At 45.6% G+C, this 26,710-nt stretch overlaps 1 protein-coding gene across 1 annotated transcript; it reads right to left on the bottom strand.

Annotated features, from left to right (window-relative positions):
• Positions 1 to 554: 554 nt before the first annotated feature.
• LOC147917880 (NBPF family member NBPF6-like protein) lies at positions 555 to 26,614 on the bottom strand. Its single transcript, XM_087417342.1, has 11 exons — positions 26,348 to 26,614; positions 19,803 to 20,676; positions 19,244 to 19,425; positions 10,485 to 10,698; positions 8,365 to 8,467; positions 7,344 to 7,558; positions 6,354 to 6,405; positions 5,344 to 5,519; positions 4,262 to 4,313; positions 1,153 to 1,328; positions 555 to 625 (listed from the first exon to the last, which is right to left on the bottom strand). Exons 3-11 carry the CDS (start codon positions 19,340 to 19,342, stop codon positions 555 to 557), a joined length of 1,158 nt encoding a protein of 385 aa, XP_087273468.1. The 5' UTR covers positions 19,343 to 19,425; positions 19,803 to 20,676; positions 26,348 to 26,614.
• Between the last annotated feature and the right edge of the window lie 96 nt (positions 26,615 to 26,710).

Here is a 26,710-nt window from a genome sequence, read left to right on the forward strand (position 1 = left end):
CTGAATTCCCTGGAACTGAGATCCCCTGATGTCCCCTTAACATGAAGTCCCACGATTCTTGAGACTTACCTGGAAGACATGCGGTGATGGTCTTCCTCGTCCCCAAGATCAGGATGGTTTTCTACAAAGAAATTCAGAAAGGGTCAGTCACATTAAGCAGTTCCCCCTTGGAACATTATCGTCCAACATTCAGTCCTGGCACAGGGACATCACTATCCTCAGGGTGACAACAGGATACCGTAAGAGCCATATTCCAGGAGACCTCAGGTGGGGTCTTGTGAAACCTCGTGATTCGCTCCCCTGAGCCACTGGGAATACCTCCCTGATCGGGTAGACCCTCATCACAACACCGTAACTCTGGTCTGTGTCAAAACTCCCGGATATCTTTTCCTCACATATTCTGAGGAACAAGCTTAACTGCATTCTCACAGAATTACTGCACTATGCAGCCTTGTCTCACCAGACACACTAGTCTTCGAGTGTTCAGAGGAAATCCTACACTGAGTGTAGAGTGACGGAGGGGAACTACAAGCCTTGGCATCCAAACGCATCTTTCAGGCAAGGCAGAAACGTGGGACACTCTTGGGGATGGCGAATGCAAAGGCATAGGCTGGCATGAGGGAAACTGACAAGCAAGGGAACGGTAGAGGTGTTTACGGTCGGTCGTCGGTTGACTGCATAGGAACAAAGACCCAGAGAAAGGCGATAGAGAACGGGGCGAAGAACAGTGAAGCCTAGGTACGTCTTTGATGGAGACGTTGACAGGGATGCCAGTCGCATTGGGTAGGCCTAGAATCTGAAGGGATACGTCAGGCATGAAACGTAGAGCATTGAAGGTGAGGAGAGACATTTCATGCCCGATAGAATGTCGGACAGAACCGGTGCTGTTCGTTGCAGAAGTGAGTTGAGGATGTCATGCCAGCTTTGGGTCCAGTGATGTGCGAGTGGGGCCAGGGTGACAGGGGCGCATCCTGGGAATGAGGAAGGGAGCGCAGCTCCCTGAACCACCTCTTCTTTAGGCTTCAAACCCAGTCCTAGAACTAATTCAGTAGAATGTGTGTGTCTGCAAAGCCAGAGGCGTGGAGTACAAAGAAAGTGGACTGAGCAGGGAGTCGGGCTGGAGCTTGAAGACCTGCACGATGGAATACTCACTGGCTGCACCTGGAACAGAACAGACATCCACCTGATCGACACAGAACACGGAGGTGCTTGTCTGAGTCCAGTACGAGTCCGATTGGCCAACATCAACTGAGTATGTCCCATAGTACTCGTCGAGAGAGGGTGTCGGGACCTGAAGCTCTCCCATCGGTGGAGGATCCCTGCTCAGCCTGGTGGGGTAGGGAGGACTAAAGTTGAAACAAGAGGGTTTGGGAAACACACTGTCCTAGCGCTGGTTTCCCCAGAAGGCAGAAGGGTCCGTCCACAGAAAAGAAATGGGAAGTCCTCGCCAAGGGACAGGAAACAATCCTCCTCTATCTGGGGCCAGAGTAGTGTGGAAATGGGACGACCAGATAGGGAGTGTGAGAAAAGACAGACACAGAGACAGAGAGAGAGAGAGACAGAGAGCAAGCAGAGGGTGCTCAGAGCACTGAGCAGAAAACGAGCTCGTGAGCAAGGAGACCGAGCTCCCCCAGTACACAAGAGCCATGACGCACCGACTCTCAGAAAACCAGAACGGTGGCGTCAACACTTTTGCAGAAACATTCTTGAAAGCTATGCACGCTTGCCAAGTGAGCGGCCCCGGTAGCATTGGACACTCTTAGCAATCTGGAAGCTTCAAGGTGACTTTCTCTCAATACGGTCGAAGGTGATGGATATTTTTCTTTTACTCATCACCTCCTTGGCCAAGAAATACCTGCCACAGTGCTAATGCCAAACAGGCAGAGGCATAATTGCGTCCTATGCCGGTGGTCCTCACAAAGAGAGAACGGGACAGGGCAAGCAATCCTCTGGCTGGTTAGTACACCTGCATCAACTGATTGCAGGTGACTACATTGGAGAGAGATCAAGCAATTGGCCTCTGGAAGGCAAACAGTGGAAAAGGACAACTTTTTGAATAGGACACATGCGGTGAAATAGGTCTAGTCAGCACTTTCTGATTTCCCTGGATCTGAGATCCCCTGAAGTCCCCTTAACATGAACTCCCACGATTCTTGAGACTTACCTGGGAGACATGCGGTGATGGTCTTCCTCGTCCCCAAGATCAGGATGGTTTTCTACAAAGAAATTCAGAAAGGGTCAGTCCCATTAAGCAGTTCCCCCTTGGAATATTATCGTCCAACGTTCAGTCCTGTCACAGGGACATCACTATCCTCAGGGTGACAACAGGATACCGTAAGAGCCATATTCCAGGAGACCTCAGGTGGGGTCTTGTGAAACCTCGTGATTCGCTCCCCTGAGCCACTGAGAATACCTCCCTGATCGGGTACACCCTCATCACAACACCGTATCTCTGCTCTGTGTCAAAAGTCCCAGATATCTTTCCCTCACATATTCTGGGGAAGAAGCTTAACTGCATTCTCACAGAATTACTGCACTATGCAGCCTTGTCTCACCAGACACACTAGTCTTCGAGTGTTCAGAGGAAATCCTACACTGAGAGTAGAGTGACGGAGGGGATCTACAAGCCTTGGCATCCGAAAGGATCTTTCATCTAGGCAGAAACGTGGGACACTCTTGGGGATGGCGAATGCCGAGGCATAGGCTGGCATGAGGGAAACACACAAGCAAGGGAACGGTAGAGGTGTTTACGGTCGGTCGTCGGTGGACTGCATAGGAACAAAGGCCCAGAGAAAGGAGATAGAGAACGGGCGAAGAACAATGAAGCCTAGGTACGTCTTTGATGGAGACATTGACAGGGATGCCAGTCGCATTGGGTAGGCCTAGAATCTGAAGGGATACGCTTCAGGCATGAAACGTAGAGCATTGAAGGTGAGGAGAGTCATTTCATGCCCAATAGCATGTTGGACAGAACCTTTGCTCTTGGTGCTGCAGAGGTGAGTTGAGGATGTCATGCCAGTTTTGGGTCCAGTGATCTGCGAGTGGGGCCAGGATGACACGGGCGCATCCTGGGAATGTGGAAGGGAGCACAGTTCCCTGAACCACCTCTTGTTTGGGCTGCAAACACAGTCCTAGAACTGATTCAGTTCAATGTGTGTCTGCAAAGCCAGAGGCGTGGAGTACAAAGAAAGTGGACTGAGCAGGGAGTCGGGCTGGAGCTTGAAGACCTGCACGATGGAATACTCACTGGCTGCACCTGGAACAGAACAGACATCCACCTGATCGACACAGAACACGGAGGTGCTTGTCTGAGTCCAGTAGGAGTCCGATCGGCCAACATCAACTGAGTATGTCCCATAGTACTCGTCGAAAGACGGTGTCTGCAGCTGAAGCTCTCCCACTGGTGGCAGGTCCCTGCTCAGCCTGGTGGGGTAGGGAGGACTAAAGGTGAAAGAAGAGGGTTTGGGTAACACACTGTCCTAGCGCTGGTTTCCCCAGAAGGCAGAAGGGTCCGTCCACAGAAAGAAATGGGAAGTCCTCGTCAAGGGAGAGAAAACAATCCTCCTCTATCTGGGGCCAGAGTCTTGTGGAAATGGGACTACCAGATAGGCAGCGTCAGAAAAGAGAGACACAGGGACAGAGAGAGAGAGAGAGAGAGAGCAAGCAGAGGTTGCTCAGTGCACGGAGCAGAAAATGAGCTCGTGAGCAAGGAGACCGAGCTCCCCCAACACAAGAGCCATGACGCACCTACTCTCAGAAAACCAGAACGGTGGCGTCAACACTTTTGCAGAAACATTCTTGAAAGCTGTGCACACTTGCCAAGTCAGCGGCCCCGGTAGCATTGGAGACTCTTAGAAATCTGGAAGCTTCAAGGTGTCTTTCTCTCAATAAGGTCGAAGGTGTTGGATTTTTTTTTTTTTTACTCATTACATCCTTGGCCAAGAAATACCGGCCACAGTGCTAATGCCAAACAGGCAGACGCATATTGCGTCCCATGCCGGTGGTCCTCACAAAGAGAGAACGGGACACGGCAAGCAATCCTCTGGCTGGTTAGTACACCTGCATCAACTGATTGCAGGTGACTACATTGGAGAGAGATCAAGCAATTGGCCTCTGGAAGGTGCACAGTGGAAAAGGACAAGTTTTCGAATAGGACACTTGCGGTGAAATGGGTCTAGACAGCACTTTCTGATTTCCCTGGATCTTCCCTGGATCCCCTGATGTCCCCTTAACATGAAGTCCCACGATTCTTGAGACTTACCTGGAAGACATGCGGTGATGGTCTTCCTCGTCCCCAAGATCAGGATGGTTTTCTACAAAGAAATTCAGAAAGGGTCAGTCACATTAAGCAGTTCCCCCTTGGAACATTATCGTCCAACGTTCAGTCCTGGCACAGGGACATCACTATCCTCACTGTGACAACAGGATACCGTAAGAGCAATATTCCAGGAGACCTCAGGTGGGGTCTTGTGAAACCTCGTGATTCGCTCCCCTGAGCCACTGGGAATACCTCCCTGATCGGGTAGACCCTCATCACAACACCGTATCTCTGGTCTGTGTCAACAGTCCCAGATTTTTCCCTCACGTATCCTGGGAACAAGCTTAACTGCATTCTCACTGAATTACTGCACTATGCAGCCTTTTCTCACCAGACAAACTAGTCATCGAGTGTTCCGTGGAAATCCTACACTGAGAGTAGATTGACGGAAGGGATCTACAAGCCTTGGCATCCAAACGCATCTTTCAGGCTAGGCAGTAACGCGGGACACTCTTGGGGATGGCGAATGCCAAGGCATAGACTGGCATGAGGGAAACTGACAAGCAAGGGAACGGTAGAGGTGTTTAGGGTCGGTCGTCGGTGGACTCCATAGGAATAAAGGCCCAGAGAAAGCAGATAGAGAACGGGGCGAAGAAGAGTATAGCCTAGGTACATCTTTGATGGAGACGTTCACAGGGATGCCAGTCGCATTGGGTAGGCCTAGAATCTGAAGGGATACGTTTCAGGCATGAAACGTAGAGCATTGAAGGTGAGGAGAGACATTTCATGCCCGATAGGATGTCGGACAGAACCTTTGTTGTTCGTTGCAGAGGTCACTTGAGGATGTCATGCCAGCTTTGGGTCCAGTGATCTGCGAGAGGGGCCAGGGTGACAGGGGCGCATCCTGGGAATGAGGATGGGAGCGCTGCTCCCTGAACCACCTCTTGTTTGGGCTTCAAACACAGTCCTAGAACTGATTCAGTTCAATGTGTGTGTCTGCACAGCCAGAGGCGTGGAGTACAAAGGAAGTGGGCTGAGCAGGGAGTCCAGCTGGAGCTTGAAGACCTGCATGATGGAATACTCACTGGCTGCATCCGGAACAGAACAGACCTCCACCAGATCGACACAGAACACGGAGGTGCTCGTCTGAGTCCAGTACGAGTCCGATTGGCCAACATCAACTGAGTATGTCCCATAGTACTCGTCGAGAGAGGGTGTCGGGACCTGAAGCTCTCCCATCGGTGGAGGATCCCTGCTCAGCCTGGTGGGGTAGGGAGGACTAAAGTTGAAACAAGAGGGTTTGGGAAACACACTGTCCTAGCGCTGGTTTCCGCAGAAGGCAGAAGGGTCCGTCCACAGAAAAGAAATGGGAAGTCCTCGCCAAGGGACAGGAAACAATCCTCCTCTATCTGGGGCCAGAGTAGTGTGGAAATGGGACGACCAGATAGGGAGTGTGAGAAAAGACAGACACAGAGACAGAGAGAGAGAGAGACAGAGAGCAAGCAGAGGGTGCTCAGAGCACTGAGCAGAAAACGAGCTCATGAGCAAGGAGACCGAGCTCCCCCAGTACACAAGAGCCATGACGCACCGACTCTCAGAAAACCAGAAAGGTGGCGTCAACACTTTTGCAGAAACATTCTTGAAAGCTATGCACACTTGCCAAGTCAGCGGCCCCGGTAGCATTGGAGACTCTTAGAAATCTGGAAGCTTCAAGGTGTCTTTCTCTCAATAAGGTCGAAGGTGATGGATTTTTTTTTTTACTCATCACCTCCTTGGCCAAGAAATACCTGCCACAGTGCTAATGCCAAACAGGCAGAGGCATAATTGCGTCCCATGCCGGTGGTCCTCACAAAGAGAGAACGGGACAGGGCAAGCAATCCTCTGGCTGGTTAGTACACCTGCATCAACTGATTGCCGGTGACTACATTGGAGAGACATCAAGCATTTGGCCTCTGGAAGGCGCACAGTCGAAAAGGACAAGTTTTCGGATAGGACACTTGCGGTGAAATAGGTCTAGTCAGCACTTTCTGATTTCCCTGGATTTGAGAACCCCAGATGTCCCCTTAAAATGAAGTCCAGGGTTCTGGAGACTTACCTGGAAGACATGAGGTGATGGTCTTCCTCGTCCCCAAGATCAGGATGGTTTTCTACAAAGAAATTGACAAAGGGTCCATCACATTAAGCAGTTCCCCCTTGGAACATTAGCGTCCAACGTTCAGTCCTGGCACAGGGACATCACTATCCTCAGTGTGACAACAGGATACCGTAAGAGCAATATTCCAGTAGACCTCAGGTGCGGTGTTGTGAAACCTCGTGATTTGCTACCCTGAGCCACTGGGAACATCTCCCTGATCGGGTAGACCCTCATCACAACACCGTATCTCTGGTCTGTGTCAACAGTCCCAGATATCTTTCCCTCACATATTCTGGGGAACAAGCTTAACTGCATTCTCACAGAATTACTGCACTATGCAGCCTTTTCTCACCAGACACACTAGTCATTGAGTGGTCAGTTCAAATCCTACACTGAGAGTACAGTGATGGAGGGGATGTACAAGCCTTGGAATCCAAATGAATTTCCAAGCTAGGCAGAAACGCCGGACACACTTGGGGATGGCGAATGCCAAGGTATAGGCTTGATGACTACAGCTACCACAAACGGATTATTGGATCCATTGTACAGGTAAGGAGATCGATATGGAAGAAGTAACAACCAATTTCCCGCCCACTGTTACCAAAGTCAACACTCAGGCTAGAGCCTGGGAAAGCCCATGCTTAGTCCAGGTCTCTTTTCACTCTAACAAGCGCTCTGTCATGTCCTCTTTTCTGTGCTCTAACACTGCCTCTTGCCCTAAAGCTCACACTCTATCAGGAAGGGAACAGACACTTGGAGCAGCATGACCTCCACCCTGTAAATATCTCCTCTCTGTTCCCACCCAGCCAGTCCTGGCCCTATCATGGCCCCAAGTGTGGTGTGGAAACCAGGACGGCTTGTCAAAACATTACAAGGGGAGCTGTGGAGTCTCTTGTGAGCCAGGCACCTTGGAGAGCAGTTCAGTGCACTCAGGGCCTGTGGCCACCTTACCTGAGCTGAGCACACTGGCAAGCCGCTTGGCAAGCCCGCATCCCTCAGCCAGTTGCTCTCCGAAGCCTGGCCCCTGGTCGTCCTCAGGATCGTCATGAGTGAGGAGGTCACTGAGGTGCTGATGGAGTAGGACCGACACTTCTCTCCCTTCCTGTACCCGGTGCCGTAAATCGGTCAGTTGTTGCTCCTGATCTCGAATTCTGATATTGTATTCCCTAAGGTGGGACAGAAGAGAACATTTCAGAGTCAAAAGGGATGAGTGATAGATTCTAAAGGTTTTCAAGAAGATTTCTGTGGGAATTTCCTCCAAGGAGTCCTCAGAGAATTCTGGCACATGTGTGGTGACTTGTCGGTGGCAAAGAGAAAGAAGAAGGTAAAATATAAGCTTCCTCTGGATCAGAGAGTTCTCCTGTAAGATTCCTGGAGATCCTAGTCACTGTTTTCTTCATCAACAAAGCCAGCCGTCTTCCTAAACCTGCTGTAAAAACACGTCTCTTCAGTTCTTCACTTCAGCCGTGCCCGTTTCTATGTGAAAATACACACAGTGCATTATGCAGTGAGTGGACACCAAGCCAGACACAGAAATGTGGACAGGACAGCTGGTGTTCGCTGGAAAGAACACGAGAAAGACAGGGTCCAGGAGACAGCATTCTTTTGAAAGAAAAAATGACAAACTGTAGTGCATCAGGAGGTGAGTATGTTAAAGGTAAATGAGGTGACGATGGCACAACACTGTGAATGGAGTAAACGCCACTGAATTGTTCACTCCAATTTGTTCAAATTTATGTCATGTGAGTTTCAGTTCAATAATTTATATTTTTGAAAAAAGAGTGAATGAGCCTCTGAATAATTGGGGTCCATAATTTTCCAATTATTTTTCTCTAATTGTTTTATAAATATTTCTGCACCTGTGCCTGCCATGTACATTTCTGCCTTCTGCTGGCCCAAAGTTGCTCCTTGCCCCACTTCAGAGATTCCTACCCCTTCCCGCCAGCCTCCCCACACACAGCCCTCCCCTTACCTGAGCTTCTCAGCTAGCGCCCACTGCTCTGCCAGCTTCCCCTCCTCAAGATGCAGCTTCTCCCCCAGCACAGATTCAACGAGGTCTTGGTACTCTCCACACTCTGAGAAAAGACAGAGAGGCCTGCTCAGTGGAAAGCTGGCCATGCTGCTGTGGTCACCGCCTTCAAGGGAGGACGCAGGGTCCATCCCGGGACAGACATAGCCGCAGCACCAAGCTCTACACTGGGATTTCCACATCTTATTCCTCAGCCTCCCAACTACTACGCGGCATTTGGTTACTCCCCATTTTAGAGCTGAGGAAAGAGAAGCTCCAAGGCACAGAAAGTAACTAGACAGATTAACTGGTATTTGGCAAGGTCAGTATTCACATCCCCTGAGACTGACCCTGAGTCCTGGGCCACTTTACCAAGCCTTGCAGGCTCTTAAGGGAAACACTGAGCAGGCGCACAGAGTAGCGATTTCCTGTATGCTTGGGAAAGCCCCGGGGACTATACTGACTGCTGGTTCCCTTGAGCTCAGAATTTCAAGCACAAGTACCTCAAAGATAAAAAAATTTACGTGGGTGCAATTCTGTAAAATATAATACGTTAGACCATAAATTCCTGAAGGAAATATGCACAGATACTAATCAAGTTTGTGTTAAACTGAAAGTAGCAGAAGGAAGAACTAATAAGTACTGTTTACTCTGTGACAGCAACTGTTTTAGGAGCGTTACAGAAATCACTCACGTGATTCATTGCAACCAGTCAAAGAAGTAGGTACTATGATAGCACCGTATTAACCGAGGAGGAATCTGAGGCTCAGAAAGATACACAGCTTGGATTGGAGCCCAGGAAGACTGGCCCCGAGTCCGTGCTCTTCACCACTGCACCATGTTACCTTGACACCCAGGCTTAAGTGATATCTTTCTTCTTCATCATCTTCAAAATTTGTTTCCTACAGCTATGCTATGATTATAAGGAAAGATGTAATTAAAACTTAGTTTGTCCTTTCCTGAAAGCTCATCTCTTCACATTTTTAAATGGCAGGCTTCAATTTTTCTCTGTGTCAGTGATTTTTAATCACCACCTCCACAATGACTTATTGAAAAGCAATTGCAGGACATGACACAAATTCAGGCTCAGAGGTGTCCAGACTCCTTCTAAACACTCCATTGTGCAGGTGCCCAGGTTCTCACAATGCCTTTCATCACTACAGCCCAGTCTTACTGAACAGGCAATCGAGCTTCCAATTTTGAGGCTGACCGGGCGAGGGAAGGGCCTGCCTCACACACTGGCTTGAGTTTTTCCTGGGGCTAGGGGTCTCCTCCACCTACCCTCATTCTCACTTTGGGCACATGTCTCACAGCCTAGATTCTCAAGGTCACCGGGACCTGCTGGCTGTCCTGCATCCCTGAGGGTTCACCACCTGAGAGAGACAGAGGGGTGGTATGCAATCTCTGATTTCCACAGAAACAGCCTCAACCTCACCACAGATATCCAATGGCTTCCTTGCACTCAGGAAGAAGAGCCTGTGCCCTGGAAGCAGGGCTTCCCTCTCACCAGGCTGTTCCCTGTCTTGATGGCGTCACTCACAGATACCACAGTTTCAGGGAGGAGCAGCCTCATCTTTAAGCTCCTTTAAAGCAGGTCCTATCACCTGTTTTCCCCAGTGTGGAATATCACCCGTTTCCGCAGTGTAAGTAGCACAGTGCTTTGCCACCGGGACCTCAGAGAAGTCTGAACTGATGGAGTTCATTAGTTCCAGACATTTAGGCCAACAGTGATGCAGGATCTGATACAGGACAGAAAGGATGCTGAGAGAAACAGTCTAGCCCTTTCCCGAGAGAAGCAGGCAGTTGTGCGGCTGCACCAGCAATCCATATCTGGGTCTTTATCCTAATTCCACCCTACACCACACTGCAAACCTGAAAATGTTACTAAACTCTTTGTGCCTCGGTGTCTCCATCGCCAGAAAACTGAGGGTAAAATGCCCACTTCTACCTTTCCTGGATTGTGATCAGAATGAAATTTATTTGGACAAAGGGAATAGAAGATAAAGTCTGGAACGTGTTCAGTTTTTTAGAGGGAAGACAGTGATCATTCATCGCTTTGGTGACCATGGCCCTGTAGGACTTACTATATTTCTGCAGCTCCTTGGCCAGAGAGTAGGTAGTAGCTTGGGATACAAGGAATTTCTCCATGAGGTCTTGGAAGTCCTGCTCGCTTTTTGCCAGCTGGGAACGCAGTTCTTGGTTGATTTCATGGACCGTCATTTCTGCCCTCGGATCAGACACAGAGCTAAGACATACTGCCATGGTGATGTGTGGCAGAAGAGGTAGAGCCAGGGACTGCTAGAGAAATCCAAACACATAAGGTTAAAAACAAGTGAAATCAAACAAAAACCAATACAAAAAAACAAGTGACATCAAACAGGTTTCATCAGGCCTGATCCAGGAATTCCTACCCTACTGTTGGGAACAACTTGATCAACACCCCACAACACTTGAGAGTCCGTAAATGTCCAAACAAGGGTCAAGATGCCAGAGCTCAGAGCCACAGGCACTGCCTGTAGCTCAGACTCAGACAGGAGTGATGGAGAGAGCACCCAGCGCGCCAGTTAACGGTCTGGAGTTGCCATAGCAGAATTGGAAGCTGTGGGGTGTCATGGAATCCTAGGAGCCACTGCCTTCCAGTTACCTAGGCCATGCTGACAAACAAGGCTGCCTGGTCTCTTCTGAAGGTCACCAGTGATGGGGACCACCCCTCAGCAGCCACTCTCAATAGCTGTCTACCCTTGTGCTGATCTACCGACCTGTCTCTTTCCCAAAAATTTCTAAGCACAACTCTCCCTGTTCAATCATGTGTGCATCTAAAAGCATCAAGACAGAACAGTTTCTCGACAAATTTTATTTTCTTAAGCACTGGCATGAAGTCACCCCACGTTCTCTTTAAATTAAAAGAGATCTTAAGGCTTTTCCACACATGAAAGATGTCAAACTTTTAGATTCTCGTGATGTTCTTCTCTGGGTCTTCTCCAGTGTTTTCTACATCCATTAAAAAGGACAAAAACCAGAGTACGATACTAAGTGAAGGAAGAGTTAATTTAAAAATTATTTTCTGTCCTGACTCTCTCAGCAGGCTACTTGCTGCATCCCTGTCTTATGTCGACTTCTTACCCCTCACTGGGGCACCATGTTGGCTTATCATTAAACCGAAGTCTGAGTGACAACCCTACCTCCTAAAATCCTTCTCTATGAGTGGGTTGCTTTTTTGTTGTTTTTTTAATGTCAGTAAATAACCTCTCTCATACTTCTCGCTCATGGATATCATTCTTGTCCCACAAGAGCTCTTTCCAAGCTATGAAAATGATTACAATACTTCATGTGTGTACCCTGAATACGGGTAGTGGCCATTTCTTTTGGGAAGACTTGTAAACCTGATGCTATTTTTATGTCTTCATTCATTTCACTCACATGTTGAACAGAACAGGGATCAAGAGCAGTTTCTATGGAACATTGCTTGACACATCTCTTTGAATTGTCATCATGCTATTGAGCTGTGGTTGTAGTCCTCTAACAGAACATGGAAGTTCAAGGTCACGGGTCAGGGATGGTTGATGATTCACAGTGTACGTGTGCAGTGGGGTTCACTGACAGAGAAGCTGGGATTGAGGAGAGAGGGACAGGCAGGGAAGTGAAAGTGATGCCCTGAAGGTCCTCTTCACTTTCTGGTCATCTGTTGCCACCTGCGTCTTGTGAGCCTGAGACTTGGGAGACCCCCTCTGGCACTGGTCTCTTCAGTTTAGCTGCTGGACTTGCCTGAACTGAGGGTGAGAGGGGTGTGACCACGTACCACTGAGCATTTATGTCCAGGTCAAGGACAGAGGACTGCATCAACCGCTTTTGAAGCCCATCTTCTCCCCACCCCACGCCATCCTCCAACAACACTGTGTAACGATATTGGTGTGTGAGATCCATCCAAAGCTTTCAAGAAATCTATTTTTTGGTGTCTGTTGGGCCTGACGTGCTTTTCTTTATGTCTCAAATGCCTGCGATCTACTGGGCCGTATTGTCCTGAACTTGTACGGACTTGGGTAGAATGTTTATAAGATTTTCTTACTTAAACCCCACTGTTGAAGTTTGAATGAGTAATAATAGGATTTATTTTGTAAGGTGAGAGCCTTGGAGAAGACTGGACTCATCAAAGAGCAAAAAAGAGGGAAATTTAACTTCTATCCAAAGCAAGCTAGAATTTGAAAGTAGGGCTCTAACTGTTTTCAAGGTGAACTGTCAGGTGCCTCAGTCATATGCCCCCAAGGGCTTATGTCTCTGCTGTAAAATGAGTGAAGTCAAAATGGGGTCAGATGGGCCAGGTCCCCTTCCATTCTACAGTCCTCCAACAGTTTCTCCTCTGCTTTAGAGACTGGATTGAAAATATCCTTGTTGTTCGGCTCTGTCCTACTTTTGTGTTTTGGGTAAAAGTTATACAGCTCAATGTTTCCTACCCCCAAGTTGATCATTATAAGAATCACTTGGATCCAAAGCAATCTTAAGACAAAAGAACAAAGCTGGAGGTATCATACTCCCTGATTTCAAAATACACTACAAAGCTATAATAATCAAAACATCCTGATACTGGCAGAGAAACAGACACACAGATCAATGGAAGAGAACTGAGAGCCCAGAAATAGACGCTCACATCTAGGGACAGCTAATTTCTGACAAAGGATCCAAGGACTTACAACAGAGAAAAGAAAGTCTCTTCAATAAATGGTATTGAGAACACCGGATTGCCACACTCAAAGAATGAAAGTAGACCATTATCTTACACCACACAGAAAATTAACTCAAAATGCGTTAAAGACTTGAAAGGAAAACCTGAAGCCATAGAAAACATAGGCAGTATGCTCTTTGACATTGGTCTTAGCAGTATCTTTTTGAATATCATGTCTCCTCAGGCAAGGGAAACAGAAGAAAAAAGTAAACAAATGCGACTACATCAAACAAGAATTCTTACCTTACAGTTGGGAACAACTTGATTTACACCCCACAACACTTGAGAGTCCGTAAATGTCCAAACAAGGGTCAAGATGCCAGAGCTCAGAGCCACAGGCACTGCCTGTAGCTCAGACTCAGACAAGAGTGATGGAGAGAGCACCCAGTGTGCCAGTTAACGGTCTGGAGTTGCCATAACAGAATTGGAAGGTGCGGGGTGTCATGGAATCCTAAGAGCCCCTGCCTTCCAGTTGCCTAGGCCACGCTGACAAACAAGGCTGCCCGGTATCTTCTGAAGGTCACCGCTGATGGGGACCACCCCTCAGCAGCCACTCTCAATAGCTATCTACGCTTGTGCTGATCTACCGACCTGTGTCTTTCCAAAAAATGTCTAAGCATAATTCTCACTGTTCAATCTTGTGTGTATCTAAAAACATGAAGACAACATAGTTTACCAACAAATAAAATGTGTTGGGAAGTTAAGCATGGCAAGGGAAACCATCCACAAGACGAAAAGACAATTACCAATTGGGAGAAGATATTTGCAAATCATATATCCGATAAGGGGTTGATATCCAAAATATATAAAGAATTCATACAACTCAACAACAAAACAAACAAATGGAAACAACCAGATTAAAAAATGGGCAAGGATCTGAATAGACAGTTTTTCAAAGAAGATGTTCACATGGCCAACAGGCACATGAAAAGATGTTCAACATCACTAATTACTAGGGAAATGCAAATCAAAACCGTAATGAGATATCACCTCATGCGTGTTCAAATGCTTGTCACTAAAAAGCCAAGAAATAATTGTTGGAGAGGTTGTAGAGAAAAGTGAACCCTCATATATTCCTGGTGGGAATGTAACTGGTGCAGGCACCACAGAAAACAGCATGGAGATTCCTCAAAAAATTAAAAATAGAACTATCCTATAATCCAGCTATTCTATTTCTGTGTATTTATCCAAAGAACACAAAAAAATCACTAATTCCAAAAGATTTATGCACCCCTATGTTCACGGAAGCATTATTCACAATAGCCAAGACTTGGAAACAACCTAAGTGATCATCAATGGATGAATGAATAAAGAAGATGTGAGATATATATATGTACACATATATATATACACACACACACACCATGGGGTACTACTCAGCCATCTAAAAAGATGAAATCTTGCCATTTGCAACAACATGGATGGAACTTGAGATTTATTATGCTAAGTGAAATAAGTCAGATGGAGAAAGTCGAATGCCATATGATTTCACTCATATGTGGAAGATAATAAAAACAACAAACCAACACATAGACACTGAGAACAAACTGGTGTTTCCCAGAGTGGTATGGGGGAAGGGAGAGGGCAAAGGCGTAAAGGGGCACATATGTTCGGTGACCGATGACAACTAGACTTTTGGTGGTGAACACGATGTGATCTATACAGAAGTCCAAACATAATGATGTACACCTAAAACTTATATAATGTTATAAACCAATATTATTTCAATAAATATTAATTTACAAAAAATGAAAACAGAAAATAAATGGCAAGCAGAGATGGAACACCAGTTATGAGAAATATGAGAGGAACAGGGATATGGTCTTCTGCTAAAGCATACCCTGGCAGCATCTAAATTTCTACCGTTAAGAATTCATCCCACTGGGCTGGCCCTGTGGCCTAGTGGTTAAGTTCAGCATTCTCCACTTCAGCGGCCTAGGTTCTGTTCCTGGGCACAGACCCACACCACTTGGCAGCGGCCATGCTGTGATGGCGACCCAGACACAAAACAGAGGAAGATTGGCACAGATGTTAGCTCAGGGTGAATCTTCCTCAAGCGAAAAAAACAAATTAGGACAAAATGAGGAAAACTGGCAGTAGATGTTAGCTCAGGGCAAATCTTCCTCACCAAAAAAAAAAAAAAAAAAGGAATTCATCCCATTGGTTCAAAAGATCCCATAGGAATGCCTTTTTAAAATGTAAAAATTGCCTGGAACATTAACTCTATCAGCATCATAGGCTCACAACAAGGGGCAATAATATCTCTGAAAAACCAAGGAGAATGGGTTTGACTGAAGACTTATAACAACACTACAAAATAGAATGTTCATGGTTCTGCTCCCACTAATTTCTTAAGAACCCCAACTCTGTTCAAATTCCTTTGAAATAGCTCTGGGAATTTCCAAAGGGGGGTTGCATCTGCATTCCAGGAACTCCTCCTCCTGGTCACCAAGGTGCACCTACCATTTTGGTCAATCTGGTAGCTGCAGACAACCAAAGGGGCAACTATGCCATGAAGTCACCAAGGACTCTATGACAAAGACGTCTGCCATCTCAAGTGCCAGCTCTGTTGCCAGTGCCTTCGATGCTGTGGCTCCTGATGCCTGATGTGGAAGGAATTCATGTCGTTCCTAGGAAGCCAACTTTCCTCTCAGCCAAAACTCTAGCCAACCAAAGCTTCTTATGTTTTGAGCCTTTTGTATCAACATTTTACAGTTTTGCTCACTATTTTATTAGAACTCCTGTGTCTCAGAGTTCTGGATTGAAACATTTGACTTTCATAGATCACTCCATGGTCAAATGTACAAAACTCTTCAACAACCTTGCAAGTAATTCTATTGGGTTTGGAGAATTAAACCTATTTAAATTCTTAAAAAAAAAAATCACCTGGGAGAGTTAGTACAAATACAAGGTCAGAGTCTTCATTTGTGGTGATTCTGATTCAGTGGGCTGAGGGGGGGCCTGGAATCTATTTGTTAAAGTTACTCAGATGTGCAGTCAGGTTGAGGACCTACTGATATCATCAACCTTCCTCACAGTTTGTGGAATGATTATTTCATATATATTATTACTTCTAATCGTCACTATCGACTTGTGAGGAAAGCATTACCTTTCCCTGGTTTGCTGATGAAGAAACCAAGGCACAGACAGGGTTTGTAACTCGCCCCAGGTCCCCTTGTTGTAAGTGCTGGAGCAGGCTGTCAGGTAGAGTCCCCTCCACCCCAAAGCCCCCTCCCACATTTTGCAATTCACTCTGTGTCAGGTCTTTCCAAGTAGGTGCTTCCTGCCTATACCTCATTTCTACCAAAATCTTCCCAAAGTTAATATATATTTTGGCATGTATCAGTACTTTATTCTTTCTATCCTTGAACAAGATTTCATTTTATGACTAGCCTACATTTTGTGCATTTATCAGTTGATGGACATTTGGGTAGTTTCTACTTTTACTGCTATGAATATTCACATACAAGTTTGTTTGTGACCATGTGTCTTCAATTCTCTTGAGACATACCTAGGAGTGGAATTGCTATATCTATGTCAACACTCTTTGTAACTTGGAGGAACTGACAAACTGTTTGCCAAAGCATTTGCTCCTTTTTACATTCCCACTAGCAATGCATGAGGATTCCAATTTCTCCACATCCCCCTCCACACTTGTTATCGCCCTTCTTTTTATTACAGCCATACTAGTGGGTGTGAAGTGGTATCTCATTGTGGGTTTGATTTCTATTTTCTTAATGACTAATCATGTTAAACATCTTTTCACGTGCTTATTGGACATTTGTACATCTTCTACGGAGAAATGTCCATACAAATCCTTTTTCCATTGATTAACTGGATTATTTGTCTTTTTATGGTTGAGTTGTAAGAGTTATTTCTATTTTCTGGATACTAGATATGTCAGATATCTGTCTTGCAACTGTTTTCTTTGATTCTCAGGGTTGTCTTTTCACTTCTTTGTTAGCATCCTTTGAAGCACAGAAGATTTTAATTTTGATGAAGTCCAATTTATCTATTTATTCATCGGTTGTTTTTGCTTTACCTGTCATATCTAAGAAATCATTATGTAATCAAAGATTACAGAGATTTACACCTATGTTTTCTTCACCACATTGCTTTGAATAAGAACTTTTCTGAGTTAGGGTACAGGCGTATTTTTGAATTTTGATTCCTGTAAATTGATATAGATGTCTCCTGACTGATACTCACAGGTCTGCCACCCACTTCACTGGAGCATCCATGTGCTGTTAGAGAGATCTGGGAAATGGTATGTATGACTATCCCGGCTTTGACTCAGGTGAGAGTCCTGGTCAGCTGGTTCACCCTCTCCTTGACCTCTCCTGGTGTCAAAAACTGTTCAATATCTTTAGAGTTGAGCAACTGATTGAGTGTCTTTCTGAGGAACACCTGGGAGTCCGGGTTGTTCTAAAGCTAATGGACTTCCTCATTTCATTCCAGACAGGGAAGACTGTGGGGGCTGATCTGGTCAAGATTTCCATCTCTGGTCTTACATGGAAACTAGCCCTGCTTCAGGGTGTGGGGATGGCTGTTCAAGAGGCTCTCGTTCCTCTCTCATTCCTTTTACTACATACACGACTTCTTTCTAGAAACAGTGGGAAAGTACTTATTTTAGAATGTCTTATCTGTTCTCTGCCAATTTTTTTATGTCTCCAAATTTAAAGTGGGTAAAGGAGGACTCCAAGTCAAATATTTTCTTAGTGTCTATTATTGTTCAAGTGATTATATTTAACCCTAAGAACTATATTATTAGTCAGGTTTTATCCTTTTCTTTACGAGAAAAAAAGCTCAGAAAGATTAAAACATATTCCAAGGCCACAATCTAGTGAGGAGAGGAGTGAGCATTAGAAACCAGTTCCGTTTGGCCTTCAAATTTTCATCCATGGTGAGTGCCTGGGTGTTACGTCTAAGACTTCTCTGCCTTTGCCTTGTTCGTGAGAATATTTCCATTTTTCTTTCAAAAGCTTTATAATTTTAACTTTCACATCTCCAATTAACTCAATGTGTGGTGGAAGGTGGTTGTGAATATTAATTTATTTCTAAATAAATAGGCCTTCATTCTAGCACTTTTTAGCAAACAACTCTTTCATTACCCCACTGAAGTTAATTGGTGACTTTATTTCAAAAAGCCAAATAATTGTATACGAGTGGGGATCAATTTCTTACTCTCTACTCTCTCACATGATATATTTGTGTTGTGTCTACTTCCACCAATACTATAGTGTCTTAATTACTGTAGCTTTCAAGGGAGTTTTGAAATCCGGTAGAGTGTGTCCTCCCACTTCATTCTTCTTCAATGTCGTCTTGGCTATTCCAGGTACTTTGATTTCCACATACATTTGAGAATTAGCTTGTAAATTTCCCCCAAAATGCCTGCTACAACGTTAATTGGAACAATGTTGATTTGTCATTCTAACAATATTGAATCTTCTAATCTATGAATTTGATATATATTTTTCTATTTATGTAGTCTTCTTTCATTTCTCTCAGCAATAGTTTTCCGGGGTCTTTGTTATATGTGTTCTTAAGCATTTAGTGATTGTGAATGTTAATCTGTATTGTGTTTTATGGATTTCATTTTTGAAACACTCAGTCTAGTATGGAGAAATGCAATAGATTATTATATGAATGCCATTGAGGTATACTTTAGATACAATAGACTGCGCCACTTTAAAGTATACAATTAAATGAACTTTGACAGATGTAGACACTAATGAACCTACTGCTACAATCAAGACACAGGGCATTTCCATGATCTCACAGCATTCTTTGGGCCCTTTGCAGTCCATCACTCCCTCAACCCTCAGCCCCAGGCAACCACTGTCATTACAAATGTGTTTGCATCTTTAACAACTTTGTATGCATGGAACTATACACGTGTTCTTTCATGTCTGCATTCCTTCATGGAGCATAATGATTTTTAAATCCACCCATTTGTATAGTGATGAATGGAAACTAGACTTTCGGTGGTGAACATGATGTGGTGTATACAGAAGTTGAATTATAATGATGTATACCTGAAATCTATATAATGCTACGAACCAATGTTACCTCAACAAAAAAAGAAAAATAAGAAATAATAAGAAAAAGACTTATTAAACTTGCCTCTTGATTTCTCCAGCTGGCCAGGACACAGTCAGTAGCGACTGATATCAGCAGTTTCCTCTGGAGACCTTGGCAGTGTTGAGGGCTTGCAGCCAGCATGGAGCCCAGGTGTTGGCTGTATTCTGAGAGGCTGCAGTCTGGCTGAGGTTTGGGGTCGTGGACCCAGACAGGTCATCCAGCTGCTGGGAAAAGCAGAAGGGGGTCCAGGACAACCACTGAGGTCATCCCTGGCCAGCACTGGCCAGTTCCTCCAATGAACCCACCACCACTACACTTCTCATAACTTCCTGGTTACTACACTGAGAGCTCTCTGAAAGTTGGGATAATATGTTATTCATCTCTGTTTTCATGATCCTAGCAGCCAGTCAAGCACTTGAGAAGGCTCTCAGCGACATTTGTTCAACCGATTGAATAAAAGTGGCTGCAAATCTCCAGTCATCTCAACTACATTCCTGTCCCAAATGTCCCGTCAGGGATGCTCTGCTTTCTCCCAGGATGTAGCAAATCCCTTCCTTAGACTGGGGTCTGCCCTACCCTCCCCACGTCCTAGGACACTCACCTGTGGTCAGCTCTGATGAAGAAGGGATTGCCCTCAGGGATTGCTCACAATGGTTCACCCTGTCATTAGGAAGAGATGTCCTTGGCCAACTCTCTCATCAGCTGGGCTGCCACAACTCCCCAGTTTAGGAGACCTATCACATTTTGTTGAAACTATCTCTTCATATTCTTCCTCTCACTGCTTTGATTTCCTTAGGGAAATATTATTGAAATGCAAACTCCAAGTTCTTAACATAGCATAAGGAAAATTAGGCATTGAACAAATATTTAAGACATATTGTGTCTAAAGCCTTTCTCAACCATAAATGCAGAAGAATATTACTATCACTGCTTCAGATGCAAGGGTCCCCGTACCCTGGCCCCTCCTGACTTGAGGGCACAATTGTTTAAGGTAAGAATGGACATCTCCAACCCTTCTCCAAATACCATCTATCCCTCTAAGCCCACGCTTGCTTGAAGGGCATCCACTGTAACAGCAGCTCTGAGGTTGAGGCCGGGGGTCTGGGGAAGAGTCTCTGGGGTCCCATCATCCTCCTCTTGGAATTGGTGTTTCCCAGCAGTAGAAACCAACCCTGATCCATCCTTGGATCTCCTTGGCAGGAGCACAGGTTCTCTGTGGAGTAAGTTACTCTCCCAGTCCTCACCGCTCAGCTCAGGCTGCTCCTTGAAGAGTGGATGATGCTGTACTCATTCCTCAGTTTCCCTTGATTTCCTGAACTCAACTTGTCCTTATTCTCACCTCCTTTGGCAACCACCTGCTCCACCAGTACCTTCACCTTCTTTGGGTTATTATCATACTCCCAACCTGCTGATTTTCTTTCTTCCATCTGCTCCCTCATTTCTGTGTTTTCAGGGTGTGGGCTCAGCTCAGGCTCCTACAGGAGACACACAGAGAAGAGACCAAGGCCCAGTCTCACCTGCAGTTCCCAGGGCACATTTAACATGCATCTCAGTCCCACATGCACTCAGAGAAAAGTGAGCAGGAAGGGACTTTGGAGAATTTGAACAATGTTATCTTACTGATGGGGAAACTGAGGCCCAGAGAGACTAGGAGATTTTCCCACACTCCCTCACCACTTGATGGCAGCAGGGCCCCCAGACAAGCCTTGGCCACAATCTTCCCTGTCCAAAGTACCTATCACTCCCTCCAGGAACCCACATCTGAATTTCAGGGACAATGGATCAAACATCAGGATTTCCACTGTTCCAACTAAAATATCTGAAGGAACTTTCTGGGAACAAATCTTTTATTCACAGTTCTGTAGTCCTATTATTTATACTCAGTCAGTTTTCAAACCTGGCTGACACAATGGGACCAAGGAACACATAAGTAGTAAATAAAATTTATCATAGCCATAATTAAAATATATTTATGTGATTATCTGTAAAATGTCCAGCTCTTGTGCCAGAAGCTCATCTTCCTGAGAACGGGCACTCCGTCTGCCCATTCACCCCGTGTCCCCAGTGCCTCCACAAGACTCTGTCAGATAAAATAGTCAGTAAATACTTGTCAAGTACATAAATAACAGTTAGCAAGAACAACTAACTTGTACTGATGTCTTCCACTCCCAACCACATTTCTTTTTTTTTTCTTTGTGTGGAAGATCGGTCCTGAGCTAACATCTGCCAATCCTCCTCTTTTTGCTGAGGAAGACTTGCCATGGGCTAACATCCATGCCCATCTTCCTCCACTTTATATGGGACACTGCCACAGCATGGCTTGCCAAGCAGTGCGTCGGTGCATGCCAGGGATCCAAACCGGCGAACCCCGGGACGCCACAGCGGAGCGCACGCACTTAACCGCTTGCGCCACCAGGCCGGCACCCCTACCACATTTCTAATCAAATCCTATCCTAGGTCTATGCTGGATAAAAGCACAGACTTAGGAAAAGCAGTCAAAGATTCAAATACCAACTCCACCATGGACCAAGTATGCTTTAGTGGATGATTTCATTACCTGCTTTGAGCATGTTTATCTCAAGTATGAGAGAGAAGAATGTCTAATGTTAAATAGAGAAGCAGCATTGACCACTAGAGTGTTGGATGACTAAATGCGATATTAGGCAGGAGACAGGGCTCCAATCCCTGGGCACCAGCTGCAGAGCTAAAGAACACCTACTTCAGAGTCAACGCGGTGCTTGTCAAAATCCTCTGGGGATAAGGTGTGAGAAACTGCACTTCAGACAGAAATTCCAAGGAGATTCTCATGCAAGGAAAAAGCCACACCATTAAAAAAAAAAAAAAAACAAGCCAAGGATGGAGACTCTGAGAGCCCCAGTGGTAACAAGAACAACTCAGCTTGAGACCAGCAAGTCCCTTGTCCAAGCTGGCCTTTCAATGGGAAATGTCCCCTTTCCAGGAAGAGTTCCTACCCGACGTGGGACACAAAGAGGACCCTCCCTCCCCAGCCTGCGCTTTCAGTGCCTCCCTTGTCCTCTAGGTTTTCTCCTCTGCTCTAATCACTGGGGGCTCTCAGCCGTCAGAGGGGTCATTTCTTTAGGAAGACCTCTACTGTTTTATTCTCCTCTTGGAGAAAGAGATGGCAGAGATCAGTTCTGGGGCTCCACAGTTCTAGGCTTTCTCCTAAGCCACCTAAGTGAGCTGAAAGAAGTCATGACTGACAGAAATCAGGTCTTCAAAGAGGATCCCAGAAGAGCATGGGATCACGAGGGCAGCCCCTCATGGGACACAGTCAGAAAAACAAGACGGTCAATGTCAGACCTATTCGAGCGGGGAGGACACACCACCAATTCTGTGAGCGGAGAACCCGGCCACGTCATTCCAGACTCCTGATCCACAGAACTGTGAGACAACAAACATGTGTTGTTCTAAACCACTGATTTTGTAATCTGTTAATATGCAGCAATAGGAAACTAATTCAGATACTTATCTCTACTCTCCTGATTTCTCAATTTTCAGAAACTTGTATGCTAATCCCTATAAAGCAAAAAAATCAAAGACCACAGCAAGAATGGTGAGCTCACCTTCAGGTGACTATTCCCAAGCCTTTGTAATGCAAAGGGCACTATGAAGGGCATTTCAGGCACTGGAGGAATGTCTCTTTCATGCTACCAACCAAACCTCTAAGAGAAGAAAGAGGGTACAATACTTAGCTCCACTTAACATTATCTGCGAATCCATCGACTGTCTCTATTTCCTATGGCAGATTATTTTTAGCTCCTTGTTCTCCTGAGCTCACCAGACAAGGTTTTATAACAAGTGCCAGTTACCAGCACAGGCGAACCAATTCAAGGAGAGCAACGAAACAGCCACTATAGTAAGTTCCCCAAACAAAGTCCTTTGAATTTTTTTAGTTTTCTATTTTTTTCCCCCAAAGCCCCAGGAGATAGTGGTATGTCATAGCTGCACATCCTTCTAGTTGCTGTATGTGGGATGCGGCCTCAGCACGGCCCGAGAAGCAGTGCGTCGGTCCACGCCCGGGATCTGAACCCGGGCCGCCAGCAGCAGAGCGCGCGCACTTAACCACTAAGCCACGGGGCCTGCCCCAAACAAAGTCCTTTGAATGCAATCTCTCCACTTATTTGGACTAGAAATAAAGAAAAGATCTATTTTTTCAAGGCCTATTCTAATGAAAATTTAAAAGTCTCTGTATTCCAACTCGTATTCTGCTCAAGCCCAATCATGGAAACCTCACTTCTCAGGGTGAGTGGGTACCCAGTTCACTGCAGCCTGGGCTCTCTGTCAAGGGCAGTCAGGTAAACTCAACCTCAAACCTCTTCTGTGACCCAGCCCCTCACCCTCAACATCCAGAACAGTGTGTGAAACCAACAGGCAGGAGCATCCGACAAGCAGGAGTGATGTGTTTGCATTGCTCTGGGCCCAGATCATCTGAGAGAACAGAGCAGTCATAAAATAGAAGAGAACAGAAAAAAGTCCTATTGATTTTAGCTTTTCCAGGATGTCACTTAAGTTAGGCCAATGAATGTAAACTCATTGAGTAAATCTCTCCATAAGGGCTTAAGTGTTGGCAAAAATAAATGGTAGGTACAGATGCTATCCAGTGTTGGCAAGAAGGTGGAGAAAAGAATATTCTCATAAATGATTGAAAATATGAATTGGTAAAACTTCTTTGCAAGGCAATAGGGCAGAATTTACCAAAAATTAGATATATACAAATATATTTCTAAACTGAGCAATTCTCTTCCCAAGGATAAATACTAGAGACATGCTTACACAAGCTATGATGGAGATATATAGATATAGATATAGATATACAAATGTCCACTGCAGCTTTGTGTCTAACAATAAAGACTGGAACTAATTTCATGTCCGTCAATTGGAGAACCTTTATTTAGAAAGGTCCATCCATACCCTGAAAGGGTCTGCAGTTGTTTCAAAGAACAAGGCAGATAACAAAAATGCTGATGGTGATGGATGGTAGGAGCTAATATGTACCAAGTATTCACAAGCCAGGCACTGGGCTCAATGCTTTACCTGCACATCTCATGTAAACCTAGGCCAAACCATGTAGGAAGAACTCCTATTTGACCCATTTAAAATGAGAAACTGAGCCACAGAAAATTCAAGAAACTTGGTCAAAGTAACACTGTCACCCAGTCAGGTTTGCCCCTACAGCTTGTGAGACCCGAGTGCTCTCTTTTCTTGTCCTCTATTTTAGGGATTTCCAGTGAGATAGAAAAATACCAGCCTCTGAAGCCCTGCACTGATCTGACACTCACAGCCTGACCATTTTGTTCTCCTGTTGGAAATCATCTCAGATACAGAACATCAGCCTCAGACACGATTACCCTGAAACCTTGATAAAATGAAACAAAACAAGGCTAGCTCGTCCAGGCACAGACAAAAACAAGGTCACTGTGCAACCTATGAAATCCAAACACCCTCCTGTATTCATAAGGAAATGACTGTTACTTCTTTACTCCAATCATAGAATTGTCCACGCTGACTACAGTATTCAATATAGAACAAACTCTGCTTCCTCCCATCCTCCCCCAAATCACGCAACCAAAGCCCCAATCCTAGAATAGGTTCTTTCTAACACTCTCTTACTCAGACCACGGGGTGTGTTCTTTCTGGCTCCAAGCAATAAAAAATCCAACTTGTTTAACAAGAGGTGTGTTCCTGATGATTTGGCTTAAGGGACTCGACACCAGGTTTCCAGGGATGAGCAGCTGTAAAAACCCAGCCTTGGGAAGAAAGGCTGTACACACTGTCTGTAAGAAACGTAGGCTCTGGAACTCCAAAACTTGTTTTTACCCTTAACAATTCTACCAAACTCCTTTAGCAACTAACATGAACCTTCAGAGTTCAGGCAGGATTTTTCCATGTCTGATTTAAAGTAGAGATTGAGGATAAGGTTAAGAGAGAAGCTAGTTAAGAGAGAATGTGCAGCCCAAACATAGCTTCAAAGAACCTGGAATCAGTCAACTCCGGTATCTGTAGCTGAGCTTGAACCACCAACCCTTCAGTGAACACATGAATGAGCTCACCTATTACTCAAGGAAAGGCAGGCACCGGGCCTCTATGCCAGGTCTTTCTAGCCCCAAGCTGCTGCAGCCGGGGCTCCTCTGCCTTGTGGAACACCACCAGCTCCAGAGAAAGAGCCCAAGAGTCCTGTGGCGATATCTACACCTACCGTAATGTGATATAAGAACTGGAATCTCCTGTTGGCGATAAAGGTACAGGACTCTCATGTGACCATATTCAAAAGGAAATGATTTCACTCACATGTGGAAGATAAACAAACTAACAAACACATAGACACAGGGAACAGATTGTTAGTTACTAGAGGGGAAGGGGGTGGGGGGAGGGCGAAAGGGGTAAAGGGCCACAGGTGTATGGTGACGGCAACTAGACTTTGGGTGGTGACCACGATGTAGTCTACGCAGAAGTCAAAATATAATGATGTACACCTGAAATTTACATAATGTTATAAACCGACGTTACTTCAATAAAAATAGTCAATTTAATAAATAAAATGCTACATTTCCCTAAGAGATTAGTCAAAATATAGATGTCATTATCCCCCCCAACTTAAACACATGGTGTTTTGGAATGCTTCTCTCTGGATCTGGTAGCAAAGGCTGTTACCTGGCTTTGGTGTCCAGCGACCTCAGCCAAAGGCATGAAGGACTTGGCAGGCTCTGTGGGGTCTCCTCCTACAATGGTGCATGGCCCTTCCCTCCCTTCCTATTCCCACTAAACTGTGTACTGCTTCCAACTCCTTCTCCCTAGTGAGGGAGGGACTGTTATAACAGCTCTCTCTCTCTTTTTTTTTTTTCCTGAGGAAGATCGGCCCGGAGCTAACATCCCTTGCCCATCTTCCTCTTTTTGCTGAGGAAGATTAGCCATGAGCTAACATCTGTGCCCATCTTCCTCATTTTGTATGTGGGACGCTGCCACAGCATGGCTTGACAAGCGGTGCGTGTCAGTCCAAGCCCAGGATTCGAACAGGCCAACCCGGGTCCCCAAGGCAGAGCTCACGAACTTCACCACTACGCCACCGGACGCACCCCGAACAGCTCTTTGTTCTCTGAAAATCCTGTTCCTCATATCTGGCCTTACCAGACACGCCTTTGGGTTTATGTTTCTTCTCCCTTTCTTCCCTTCAAGATTTTGCTCTGATTTCTGGAATACGTCCTTAGCATGATCCTGCAAATCTTTTTTCTTGTTGTCCTTATTCCTACTATGATGCTTTTCATTTTCAAGAGCTCTTTTTCTAAACCTGTCTCTGGATGAAGCAGCATCCACAGGGACGAGGCCTAGGAGTCGACAGTCAGCCTAAACCTGGCGGGTGAGGACACCACTTCCCGGCTTGTCTGCTGACCCGCCATTGGCAGGGACGATGGATTGGGAGGCGAGATGCGGCCGGGGGCGGGGCGTGGGGCGGAAGGCAGGCAAGAGCCAATGATGCCGGGTAGGGGGCGT

Source organism: Ceratotherium simum, chromosome 2 (assembly GCF_057802395.1).
Source record: "Ceratotherium simum simum isolate JZ-2026a chromosome 2, ASM5780239v1, whole genome shotgun sequence".
NCBI classification, from domain to species: Eukaryota; Metazoa; Chordata; class Mammalia; order Perissodactyla; family Rhinocerotidae; genus Ceratotherium; species Ceratotherium simum.